The 12253-nt window shown below is 45.0% G+C and overlaps 2 protein-coding genes across 2 annotated transcripts in view; both read left to right on the forward strand.

Moving 5' to 3' along the window:
- Positions 1-446: 446 nt before the first annotated feature.
- Positions 447-1969, forward strand: Rrs1 (regulator of ribosome synthesis 1). Its single transcript, XM_090338892.1, has one exon. The coding sequence runs from the start codon at positions 532-534 to the stop codon at positions 1636-1638; it is 1107 nt and encodes a 368-aa protein (XP_090195018.1). The 5' UTR covers positions 447-531; the 3' UTR covers positions 1639-1969.
- A 1496-nt stretch (positions 1970-3465) lies between these two features.
- Positions 3466-12253, forward strand: part of Adhfe1 (alcohol dehydrogenase iron containing 1) — a 36728-nt gene continuing 27940 nt past the window's right edge. Inside the window, exons 1-6 of the mRNA XM_090338893.1 lie at positions 3466-3538; positions 6674-6711; positions 9003-9049; positions 10103-10156; positions 11511-11665; positions 12012-12208. Of these exons, the coding sequence (XP_090195019.1) occupies positions 3483-3538; positions 6674-6711; positions 9003-9049; positions 10103-10156; positions 11511-11665; positions 12012-12208 (547 nt within the window). The 5' untranslated portion in view covers positions 3466-3482. The remainder of the gene's footprint in view (positions 3539-6673; positions 6712-9002; positions 9050-10102; positions 10157-11510; positions 11666-12011; positions 12209-12253) is intronic.

The following is a 12253-nucleotide window of genomic DNA, read 5'->3' on the forward strand; positions in this document are numbered from 1 at the left end:
CCCAGCGGCTCTCGCCTGGGACGCCGAGAGCGGGTGGTGAAGTTAACTAGTGTCCTCCCACGAGGGGCGGATTCGCTGAGCCGCTTCACCGAGGCGGACAAGAAAGCGCCACGCCCCCTCCAACTCAAACCTCCCCGGCCACACCCACACTGGAGGTCCAGGAGTCCCAGCAGCCCCGCCCCGCCCCGCGCCCCGCGCCGGGCCCTGCCCGCCCCCAGACCCCGCCCCCAGACCCCGGCCCCGCCCCGCGGCATCTCGAGAACTACAGCCCTGACCCAGCCCCGGAACTCGCTCGTCACACCTGTTCCACCCACAACCGCGCTCCGGCCCGAAGGTTCCGCTTCGAAGCCCGTGCGCTCTCCAATGCCGCCCTCTGCCGGCCTGTTCCCGCCTCCACCCAGCGGGTGAGAGGCGGTTCCGGGTTCCCCGGAAGTAAACCCTTGTCTTCTCTTCCGGGTTGAGCGTCCGCACGTGGTTGTGCAGTGCTGCCCTACTTGAGCCGCCGTCCTGAGTGAGGGGTTCGGAGCCGCCATGGAGGGCCACGGCGTGGAGGCGCTGCTGGCCAAGGCGGAGCAGGACGAGGCGGAGACGTTGCGGCGTATTACGGTGCACAAGGAGCTCGAGCTGGAGTTCGACTTGGGGAACCTCCTGGCTGTGGACCGGAACCCCCCGACGGCGCTGCGGTCGGCCGGGCCCGCACCGGAGGCCGAGCTGCAGGCCCTGGCGCGGGACAACGCGCAGCTGCTCATCAACCGGCTGTGGGAGCTGCCTAGCGCGCGCGTGGACGAGGCGCTGGTGGCGCAGCTGCCGGAGCCTACCACCCGCCTGCCCCGCGAGAAGCCGCTGCCCCGGCCGCGGCCGCTCACGCGCTGGCAGCAGTTCGCGCGCCTCAAGGGCATCCGGCCCCGAAAGAAGACCAACCTGGTGTGGGACGACGCGAGCGGCCAGTGGCGGCGTCGCTGGGGCTACCAGCGCGCCCGGGACGACACCAAGGAGTGGCTCATCGAGGTGCCCGGCGGCGCCGACCCCCTGGAAGACCAGTTCGCCAAGCGCATGCAGGCCAAGAAGGAGCGCGTAGCCAAGAACGAGCTGAACCGCCTGCGCAACCTGGCCCGCGCACACAAGCAGCAGCTGCCCAGCGCCGCGGGCCTCCGCCCCACCGGTCACCAGAGTAAGGAGGAGCTGGGCCGCGCCATGGAGGTGGCCAAAGTGTCCACCGCGTCCGTGGGGCGCTTCCAGGAGCGCCTGCCCAAGGAGAAGGCGCCCAGGGGCACAGGCAAGAAACGGAAGTTTCAGCCCCTTTTCGGAGACTTTGCAGCCGAAAAAAAGGGCCAGTTGGAGCTGCTTCGAGTCATGAATAGCAAGAAGCCTCAGTTGGACGTGACCAGGGCCACCAATAAGCAGATGAGGGAGGAGGACCAGGAGGAGGCCGCCAAGAAGAGGAAAATGAGTCAGAAGGGCAAAAGGAAAGGAGGCCGGCAGGGTCCCGGGGGCAAGAGAAAGGGTGGCGGTAGCGGCCCCCCCAGCCAGGGAGGGAAGAGGAAAGGAGGCTCGGGTGGCAAGATGCATTCCAGGCCACCTGGCTTGGGTGGCAAAAGGAAAGGAGGGCAGCGCCCAGGAGGGAAGGGGAGGAAGTGATCCTCCCGCGGACTGTTGAAGTACTGTATTGTAGCAGGACATCTAGAGGAGGAGGCCCTGAGTTTGCAGGAACAGACTTGGCCCTCCCCTCAAGAGAATATGAAATATTAATGTGGGGCCGTACGAGTTACTGTTCATCCCTCACTGAGACTGTGGCTGACTTTGGCTGGATATATTTCAGAACATATGAATGGGTGGAGAAATTGGTGGGAACTGGGAATAGTAGCCATCTTTACCATTTTTCATTTTAACTTTGGATACAGGGTGAGAGTTGGTCTTATTTGAGAGAGTTGACAGTTATTTTTAACATTAAACTTGTAATGAAAGAGTACCTGTACTTGTGTTGCTTATAACTTTTTAACTGTTGGTAGAAATTGTACATGAAGCCTATGGATCCGGATTCCCAGTATAGGTTATTTTTTTATTTTCTACAGCCTAAGCAATTAAATTATGTTTTCAACAAGGCAACTTTTACTAAGAAAACTTAATAAATATACTAAAAACACAGTTCAGTTGGCATAAGACTTCATGCTTTCCAACATAGAACACATTCCTGGAAATAACTTGGAGCTACACTAAAAATAATGGTAATTGGTTATGTTTGTAACCTCGTTTTTTCAAGTAGAGGCTGCTCTGGGGCGAAAGAGACCCACGAAGTCTTCAATAGCTGTAATGTCACCACCTTTTCACTTGAGTTAACTTGCACTGTTTTGAAATGGGTTTTCCCCTGCCTCAGTCTCCTGCTTTAATCTGGAACTTACCCTCTGTACAAGTAGATGATAACACCTGAGAGGGATACACAGAAGTCTAGAGTCCAGTGCTTTTTCCCTGTGGAAAAAGTAGCCACCTGCTCCTTGATCAGTGGTAGGAAATGAGAAGTTGTTATAAGGTTACTTTTAGAAGTTGGTTACTAAGACTAATAGGTTATAATACTTTCCCATTGCAGTGAAGGTACTGTGGCTGTACCACTTTTCAGAGTACAGTAATTTTGCCTGTGTTTTTGTTGTTGTCTGTTTGTTTTGTTTTTCAGTCCTGGGTCTTGAGCTCAGGGCATTGGCACTGTTATTGAGCTTTCTCAAGGCTACTGCTCTGCCAAGAAATGGAACCCAGGGCTTCATGTATGCTAAGTAGCTACTTTACCACTAGGCTACACTCCCAGCCCATAGCATAACCAGTTCTAACCACTATGAAACTGTAATGTTAAACTGTCCACAGAATTCTTACATTTTAACTTACAATGTTTTGTTTTTAGTCTTTCTTTTAGTGACTTACACCCTTCCGTTAAAGTTTTTTAGGTTCTTGTTTGCCTTAGGAAGTATTCATATTGGGCCAGGAGTTTGGTCTAATGGTAGAGTGCTTGCCTAGTATGCATGAAGCCCTGGGTTCAATTCCTTGGTTACCACATACACAAAAAAGCCGTGGCAAGGACCGTTCCCAGGACTGACAAAAAAGAATATTCATATTAACGCAATGACTTGCCAGTTTTACTCAGCTAAGAATAAAGAAGGGAAAGTATTTTGAGCAGAAAAAATTCCTGGACCCTCCACCTTTCTCTCAAGTCCCCAACTTTAAAAAAATACAAACTTAGATTTAAAGCAACCCCGGAGCCTCTTGAGCAGCTTCCTTCTATACCACGGGTGGGTGTGAGACTCCGCAGCTGAGGCAGTTGTGGTCCTGTTATGACAGAGAGGTCCTGAGCCACTTCTGCTCAAGTTGGGCCAGGTGACCTTTCCAAGTGGGCGGGGGCAGGCCTTAGCTGAAGGGTGGGAGCAGGGCACTGGCTGGGATTGGACAGCAGAGGGGGTGTGGCTTACTGGAGGCCTGGAGTTCACCGTCTTGCAGCCATGGCCACCACCCGGGCCCGAGTTACAAACTTGCTGAGGCTTCTACAGGGCGCAGCGTAAGTGTGGGCAGTGGGCAGATGGGGACCAAGGTGCCGTGTATCCAGTAAGAAAGCGGGTACTGCAGAATTTGCTAGGAAAATAGCCTGGGCAAAATGTGCATGGTAAAGTGACAGCTTTTACTCTGCTCATCCTCCCATGAAAAACTGGCCACTGGAGAAGACAAGGCCTGGTGGCACATGGTGACAATCAATACAGAGCTGGGCATAATGGCCCAGATAAATGTCTCCAATCCTCACATTTTGGGGTAGATATGAGACAAATACATTTTTTTGAGTTGTTCCACAAGAAAGGAGTATAGCATGAGTAGAGTTATGTCAGCACACACACTGGGAACAGGGTGAAATAGCCAAGAGAGCAGAGGTACAGTGGCAAGATCTGACAGCAGTTTGGATGGCGGGGAGGGGGGGGGGGGAGGTAATATATTGTGGATCACAAAGAAAAGAAAAGTGACCTAGTAGGAAAGGGAAGGAAAGTACATTCCAAACAAGGAAATAAAAGGCAAATTTCTGCAACCAAGAAGGAAGCCAAAGGAAAGATATTGTGGATTACTGAAGGAAAAGAAATTTTATTTCCCCAAAACTAAAACCCAGAGATGGAGCAAGATAAGGGGCCAACCTAAAGAGAACAACTAGCTGACTGGACTCCGCCTGAATTTCATTTGCCATGGAAGGAAATATATGTAAAGAGGTGACAGACACCATTCAAAATATGCCCTGATCACACCAGAATGAAGGTGACAGAAATGCAGCCAAGAGAACCCACTTAGGAAGTTAGAAATCTAGATGAGGTGGCAGCAGACCAGGAGGGGGAGGACCCAAAGGAAAATCAGTAGACTTAAATGTCTGGGGCCTTGACACATGGTAGAAATTAAGGTAAGGGCAAAGGAAGGGTCAGAATCCAAATAGTCAAGGAATGGGCAGAGTGAGGAAGTAAGAGAACAATGAAGGCCGATGCCTAAAACCCTAAGCTCCTCAGAAGGCTGAGGTCTGAGGGTCCAAGTTCAAAGAGCCAGATGGAACAGAAAAAGCCACAAGGTTTTGTTTTTTTGTTTTTTAATTTTGCAACCACCAGGTTCTTATCTCCAATTAACCACTAAAATGCCAGAATAGGAGAAATAGCTCAAGTGGTAGAGCACTAATATTGAGGGGGGAAAAAAAAGCTAAAGGACAGCACCAAGATTCTTCTGAGAAAAGTAACAAAACAGGAAATAAGGAAGAATAGACAAATCGGATAAATGTAGTCTTGGAAACCAGAGTTTCAGTCACCCAAGAAAAAGGTGGGTAAAATCTAAAGGAGAGTGGCTCTGTGTTTATTGCTACACTGAAAGGTAGGTGCTAGAATGTCTAATGATCTAAGTAATGATACAACCAGGTAGCTGGGACTTGAAGCACACTGACCTGATTCAGGGACCAAGGAATGTGTTGGTGGTAAGGAAATGGAGCCAGCAAATGCAGGACAGGAGGAGAGAATCCAAGTGAACAAGACTGAGAATTTCAAACAGGGCACTCTATATATTTTAGGGAAAGGATGGAGTGAGGAGGGGCAGTACTAGGAAATACATTATTGATGGTGGTTCTCAGAAGACAAGAGGAGATAAGACCAGATCCTCAAATAGTCCCAGAGCTTGAAAGAGATAAAGGGAAAGAGGGAGGGAGAGGCCCCATCCCCAGGTTTGAGCTTAGAAAGCCTTGAGTTGGATATTTTGTTTCCTTTTGCTACTCTGGGAAAGTAAAGCTAGCTCATCTGGGAAGGAACAAGACTTCGCCTCCTGTGGGAACAACCACTAGGTGGCAGCCTTGACTCATGATTGGTTTGACCGCAAGTCTCAGGAAGTTTGAAGGTCTAGACGGCTATTGAAATCCACTTTTTCTTCTTCCACCAATTCCCTTGGATAATTTAATTACAAATTTGAATTTTGGCGGGGTGAGAGGAAAAGGAAGTTATGCACTCACTTGAGTCGGACTGAGACCACACTGTGACAAGGTTCCTCTGTGCCATAAAAAGAAACTTTCAGCAGAGAAAGAAACGCCAGGAGAGGAGGGACTATTCAGTAAACATCCAGGACCAAGACGCAGAAGGAAATGTTTCCAGAAAGGAAGACATTGAATAGTCTGTAAAGAAGACGACTGAGAAATGAGAAGTTGTCTTTGGGAGGCAGAATGTGCCTGCATCCCTTGGTGCAGTGTTCTGGTGAAAGCTCAGAATGAGGGGAGTTCATTTAGCCTGGGGCTGTGGCCAGGGAAGCCTGTGGGTCCGTCCAGAGGCCTGGTTAAGAAAACAAAATACCTTCAAAACACAAGGAAACCTTCAAGACACAAAAGATGACAGTTAATCCAGGTCAAATGATCCAATATCTGGGGCCTCAAGGAACTGGAGATCCTGTCCTAAACAAAAATGCATGTGGGAGTGCTTATCTTATCTCAGCTGCCCCTACCCCTGCAGGCATTTATGATCTTACAGCCCGGGAAGACTTTTTCCCTTTTTCTTTTCTCCTTTCTTCTCTCTTTTTTCTTTCTTTTTCCTTCTTTCTTTCCTGCCTCCCCCTTTCTCTGTGTCTCTCTCTCATTTGTATCAGTACTGAGGTTGGAACTCAGGATCTGGATGCTGCCAGCCCTTAGCTTTTTCATTCAAGGCTGGTGTTCTGCCACTTGAGCCATACCTCCACTTCTAGCATTTTGCTGGTTAATTGGAGATAACAGTTTCATGGACTTTCCTGTCCCGGCTGGCTTTGAATTGTGATCCTCAGGTCTCAGCTTCCAAAGAAGCTTGGCTTGTAGGCATGAGCCATTGGCATGGGGCTTCCAAGTCAACTTTTTATACACTGTGTTTTAGGGATCTTTTCATTGCATGGTGTCTGCCAATAGCTACCACATCATAGTCTCTTAGGGCTACAATGCAATGTGAGAATTACTTTAAGGCTTCGGAGCATGTGTGCGTGTGTGCATATGTGCGTGTATGTGTGAGTGTGTGTTTAGTTACAACTGCATTTATTACTTTTAATTTATCAAGGCTATGATAATGAAACAACACCCCCAATCTCGATTGATATTAATTGGTTGCACAATATGGTAAAGCATCTCATTTTTGGTTTTCCAGTTTTACATTGTATTTTCCTGCTTTCTTTTCCTTAGGTGCCAGTGTCCAACTCATTCTCATACTTACTCCCAAGGTAATATATTTGTTTTTACACCATCACAATTTTTGTTTCTGCCATGGGCCAGTTCTGGGAGAAAAAGAAAACAGCAAGAACAAGATTTCCCTTCTTGGAAGAAATGGTCAGATCTAAATAGAGAGGGATGGGTTGAATGGGGCAGCTAACTATACAGGATCTTCACCAGAGGGCCACAAAGAAGCCTATGGAGGAAAGGAGAGAGAGAGCAATAATCACCAGGCCAGAGACAAAAGAAGCAGACTTTTTATATTTGGAGGGAATACAATTAATAACTTAGAGAAAAATTCAACAACGTTCTGTTATGGTTTGATCTAATTTTAGTAGTAGTAATGTTTTTTTAAGTCCAGAGCGATTAGAGAAATCTCAGTTTTAATTAAACTACCTTTGACCTCAGGAAGTCAATGTTAGATTATTATCTAGGACTGGTCTAGATTTTAACGTTAATGAGAAAAGATTGATAATGGAACTTATTCTGTAAGCTTTTATTTTGACTGATTATGAATAGGTAGATAAAAGCAAGATAAAATTCACTGATAGGACTTCCTTCTTCCAATTAGAAAATTGTTTTGCTATAAGTAAGATCTACTCTACTTTGCAGAGAAATCATTTATTTTTAAGCTTGATGTGGTGGCTCACACCTGTAATCCTAGCTACTCAGGAGTCTGAGATTTGAGGGTCGACTTTCAAAGCTATCCTGGGCACTAAAGACCATGAGACTCTTATCGCCAATTAATCACTAAAAAAACAGGAAGTGGAACTGTGGCTTAAGGGGTAGGGTGGTAGCCTTGAGCTAAAGAGCTCAGGGACAACACTCAGGCCCAGAATTCAAGCTCCATGACCCACAAAAAAGAAAAAAACTGGGGCGAGGACCTAACATGCATGAAGACCTGGGTTCGATTCCTCAGTATCACATACATAGAAAAAAAAGCTGTAAGTGGTGCTGTGGCTCAAGTGGCTCTAACCTCAAGGACAATGCTCAGGCCCTGAGTTCAAGCCCCAGGACTGGCAAAAGAAAATATTTTTATTATATTTCACCAAGAAAAGGGTTGGACACATGGCTTAGCATTAGAGCGCCTGCATGGCAAATATGAAGCCCTGATTCACGTCCTAGCAACACACACAATCAGGTTGAAATTTCACCAAGAAAACTAGATTTGGTATAAGCTTGTAAAATGTAACTATCTTTGGTGCTTGGAAGTGGAAGGGTGGGCAGAGGGCAGGACACTGCTACTTGAACTCAGGGCCTTGTAGTCTTGTCTTTTTCCTGATCAAGGCTGGTGCTCTATCACTTGAGCCAAAATCATCACCTCTGGCTTTTTGGAAGTTCCTTGGAAAGTTTCACAGACTTTTCTTCCCAGTCTGGCTTTGAATTGTGATTCTCAGCTTCCTGAATAGCCACGAAGTTACAAGCATGAGTCACCAGCACCCATAATAAAATATAACTATCTTACTGTGCTAAGTCACTTATGTGAAAAAGTTCGTAATTTAAATAATCATAGCAAAGACTTTAATTCATTCACCAATAGTTATTCTCAAATAATAATTCAACTCTACAAGACTTCTACATCACATTTTCAAAAGTATTTCTCTTAATTTCAAGGAAGGAAATATATTCAATCACTTATTTTTACAAAATCAGCATCAAATCACTTTTATATTTTGTCTTTTAATGCAAATGTTGACTTTAATGTGATGTACCATTATGAAGCCCGAAATATATATTTTAGGCAAGGCTTTAAGGAGTTTATTTATTTATCTTTTCATTTATTTATTGCCAGTCCTGGGGCTTGAACTCAGGGCCTGAGCACTGTCCTTGGGCTTTCTCAAGGCTAGAGCTCTTCCACTTGAGCCACAGCACCACTTCCAGCTTTTTCTATGTATGTAGTACCAAGGAATTGAACCCAGATCTTTGCATGCTAGGCAAGCACTCTATCCCTAGGCGAAACTCCCAGCTCTTTAAGGCTTTTATAAGATGAAGAGTGATGTAGTGAATAATTGCAATTCCAGATATTTGGAAGACAGAGAAAGAAGAATTATAGTCCAAGGCTAGCCAGGAAAAAAAAAAGCAAGACTGTATCTGAAAAATAAAGAAAAAAGAGCTGAGATGACACTCAGATCTTTGTGTAGCAGACAGGTCCTTGATCTCAAAGGACCCCAGTGCTACCAAACAAGAAGGAAGGGAAGAAGGGAAGGTGTGATGTTTATGTTTATTGCTGGTTCATTATATTCATAAACAATATTTATGTTTATTTCAAAGCCTATGCTAATACTCATTTCTATTTATCTAGCTCCTGGATGTTCACCTTCTGGAAAAACAACAGACTATGCCTTTGAGGTAGGTTTCACCCAATCCATTCTTTTTTATATGAGTGACCTAAAAATATACAATTGTAGTATAATGCTAATTTGTTTGTTTTTCATTTGAAATCTGTTGTCTGTTATGTTCCATAACCTTTATTTGATTGGGCCCTATTTGTAAGGATAATGGAATACAATTTTTCTAAGAATGTAAGTAATAACCAACATACTGTCTTCCATATTATCATTAATAAAGGGTAAATTTCCAGTTCTATATACTCTCCAAGTTATATGTGATATACACTGAATCTTCTGTTACAAGAAATACCAAAATGGATCAAATTATCTCTTGAAGCAGGAGTAAAGGAGCAATTAATTCTGGTATATTTTTACTACACAGTAATTACATAATTAGTTATAATTATTTGCTTACATCCCTGCCCCCTCGCAAGTCCAGGAGCCATAAATCAAAATGTCATTGGAACCCTCTGGAGGTTATAGCCTCCACTCAGCCACAGAGAACTGTAGCCCAGTGCTTCTAGATTGTCCGAGAGAGATTAAAATCTAGCAGTCATATTAGATAATTTAAATCCCGATTTTTAAGATTGAAAACAATATGTGCAACAATATTGAAAACAATATGTGAAACAAAACAATTTAACATAGATCAGACAAAACCTACCTGCCATCTAAAAATGACCCATCAGCAGCAGCAAGAAAGCTCTCCTCTCACCTGTAAATGCCATATTTCTTACATGCATATCTTACCCTCATGCAAGGGTATTTGGGTGGAGGAAGGGACAAAAAACTGTAGATGAATATTGTGAGTAAGTTTAGATGTGGAGGTAGGGAAAAGCCGGCCTTTGAAGTGGGAAGAACAATTAAAAGTTTAAGCTCTTTGAGGGAAAGACAAATACAAAATTCCAATGGGACTGGGGCTAACGTGCCTTACAGCAGTGTGTGGCCGAATGGTTAGAGGACACAGGAGTATATAATGTAGTCTCTAAACAATGAGGAACCATTTGGGGTTATTAAAAATGAAGTGGCCAACTCTCTGTTCTATGCTAGATGGTTTTATTTTCTTTTTTAGATGGCTGTTTCAAATATTAGATATGGAGCAGGAGTTACAAAGGAAGTGGGCATGGCAAGTATTTGAAATGTCTACAATCTTCTACTGTAAAAGTTGCATATCTTATTAAACAGTTACTGACATGCAGCAAAGATTCTCACTGGATACTATGTTGAAAATGAACTATGTAACTGGTGGTGGGGGGATGGGAGGGAAAATCTGGGAGACAGCAAGGGAAGGGTTGACATTTTCCAAAAAGAAATGTACTCTTCCTGGGTGCTGATGGCTTATGCCTGTAATCCTAGCTACTCAGGAGGCTGAAATCTGAGGATCACAGTTCAAAGCCCCCCAGGTACAGAAGTCCATAAGACTCTCATCTCCAATTAAACACCAGAAAAACAGGAGGTAGAGCTTTGCCTCAAGGGGTAGGGTGGTAGACTTGAGATGAAGAGCTCCGAGACAGTGCCCAGGCCCAGAGCTCAAGCCACACATCTGACTATATATATACTTTTATCTGACATAATAACCCCTCTGTACCACCTTTATAATAAAAATTATAACCCCCCCCAGAAAAGTACTAATGAACAACATCAAGCCTTTTCTTCCTTTCTTCTTTCTTTCCCACCTTCCTTTCTCTCTCTCTCCCTCCCCTCCCTCCCTCCCACTCCCCCCCCCCCCCCCCCCCCCCGTCTCTCTCTCTCATTCTATCTTTTGTAGTGCTGGTGTTTAAACTCAGGGCTTCCTGATTGTTAGGCAGCAACTCTACCTAACTTAAGCCTCTGGCTTTCTTTGCTCTAGTTATTTCTGGGGTAAGATCTCAATATTTGCTCAGGCAAATATTGAATGAAATACTGGACTACAATCCTATTTATGCTTCCTACCACAGGTGGGATGACAGGCTAACACCACCATACTCAGATCTTTCTGTTGAGATGGGGAGAATTTCATGAACTTCCCTTCCCTGGCACAGATTAGCCTGAAACCAAGATCTTACTGATCTCAGCCTCCTGAGTAGCTAGAAATACATGCATGAGCAACACACTGGTTTATTTAGTGCCAGTACTGGGGCTTGAACTCAGGGCCTGGGTGCTGTTCCTTAACTTTTTTGAAGGCTGGTGCTCTACCACTTGAGCCACAACTCTACTTCTGGTGTTTTGTTGGTTAATTGGAGCTAAGAGTCTTACAAACTTTCCTGCCTGGGCTAGCTTCCAGACATGATGCTCAGATCTTCTGAGTAGGTGGGATTACAGGTTCGAGCCATTGGCAATGGACTCACAAGTCTGTATATTTAAATATCTGTAATAGTAAGATTATCTGAAGAGTTCCACACAGTTTTATTTAAGTATCTGTAATGTTAAGATTATCTGAAGAGTTTAACACAGTTTTATTGCAATTAAACACAACTTACAATTTTTTTTTGCTGTTGTAGGACTTACAGAACATGGGGGCCAAAAACGTTTGTTTGATGACAGACAAGAACCTCTCCCAGCTCCCTCCCGTCCGAATGGTTATGGATTCCCTAGTGAAGAATGGCATCAACTTTCAGGTTTATGACGCCGTGCGGGTAGAACCAACAGATACAAGGTAACTTGGTAGTATAAACGAGCACACTACAGTGTCAGTGAAACCTTGACCGAGGTTGTATTTCATGACATCCCATCTGTTTCTGAAAAGTCTGACCTAAAACTGGGAGCCAGTGGCTCATGCCTAGAGAGCAACTCAGGAGGCAGTAGAATATGAGGATCACAGTTTGAAGCCAGCTCAGGACAAAAAAAGTCAATTAACCATCAAAAAGTCAGAGGTGGAGGTGTGGCTCAAGTAGTAGATATAGATGATAGATAGATAGATAGATAGATAGATAGATAGATAGATAGATAGATAGGCAAACAATATATATTACATAATGGTTCTTTATTTTCCATTCTCCAAGCTTCATGGATGCAATTGAGTTTGCCAAAAAGGGAGCCTTTGACGCCTTCGTCGCTGTGGGTGGTGGCTCTACCATGGACACCTGTAAAGCTGCTAATCTTTATGCATCCAGCCCTCACTCAGAATTCCTCGATTATGTCAATGCCCCTATTGGGAAGGGAAAGCCTGTGACCATGCCTCTGAGGCCTCTAATAGCAGGTAAGACACTGCTTTTGTTTCATTTTGCAACTAAGGAAAAAAATA

The sequence above is a fragment of the Megascapheus bottae genome, chromosome 9 (genome assembly GCF_031878675.1).
Source record: "Megascapheus bottae isolate mThoBot1 chromosome 9, mThoBot2.hap1, whole genome shotgun sequence".
NCBI classification, from domain to species: Eukaryota; Metazoa; Chordata; class Mammalia; order Rodentia; family Geomyidae; genus Megascapheus; species Megascapheus bottae.

What these genes read in the sequence shown, in the direction of transcription:
- Rrs1 (XM_090338892.1), top strand. Translation starts at nt 532, where the DNA reads ATGGAGGGCCACGGCGTGGAGGCGCTGCTGGCCAAGGCGGAGCAGGAC.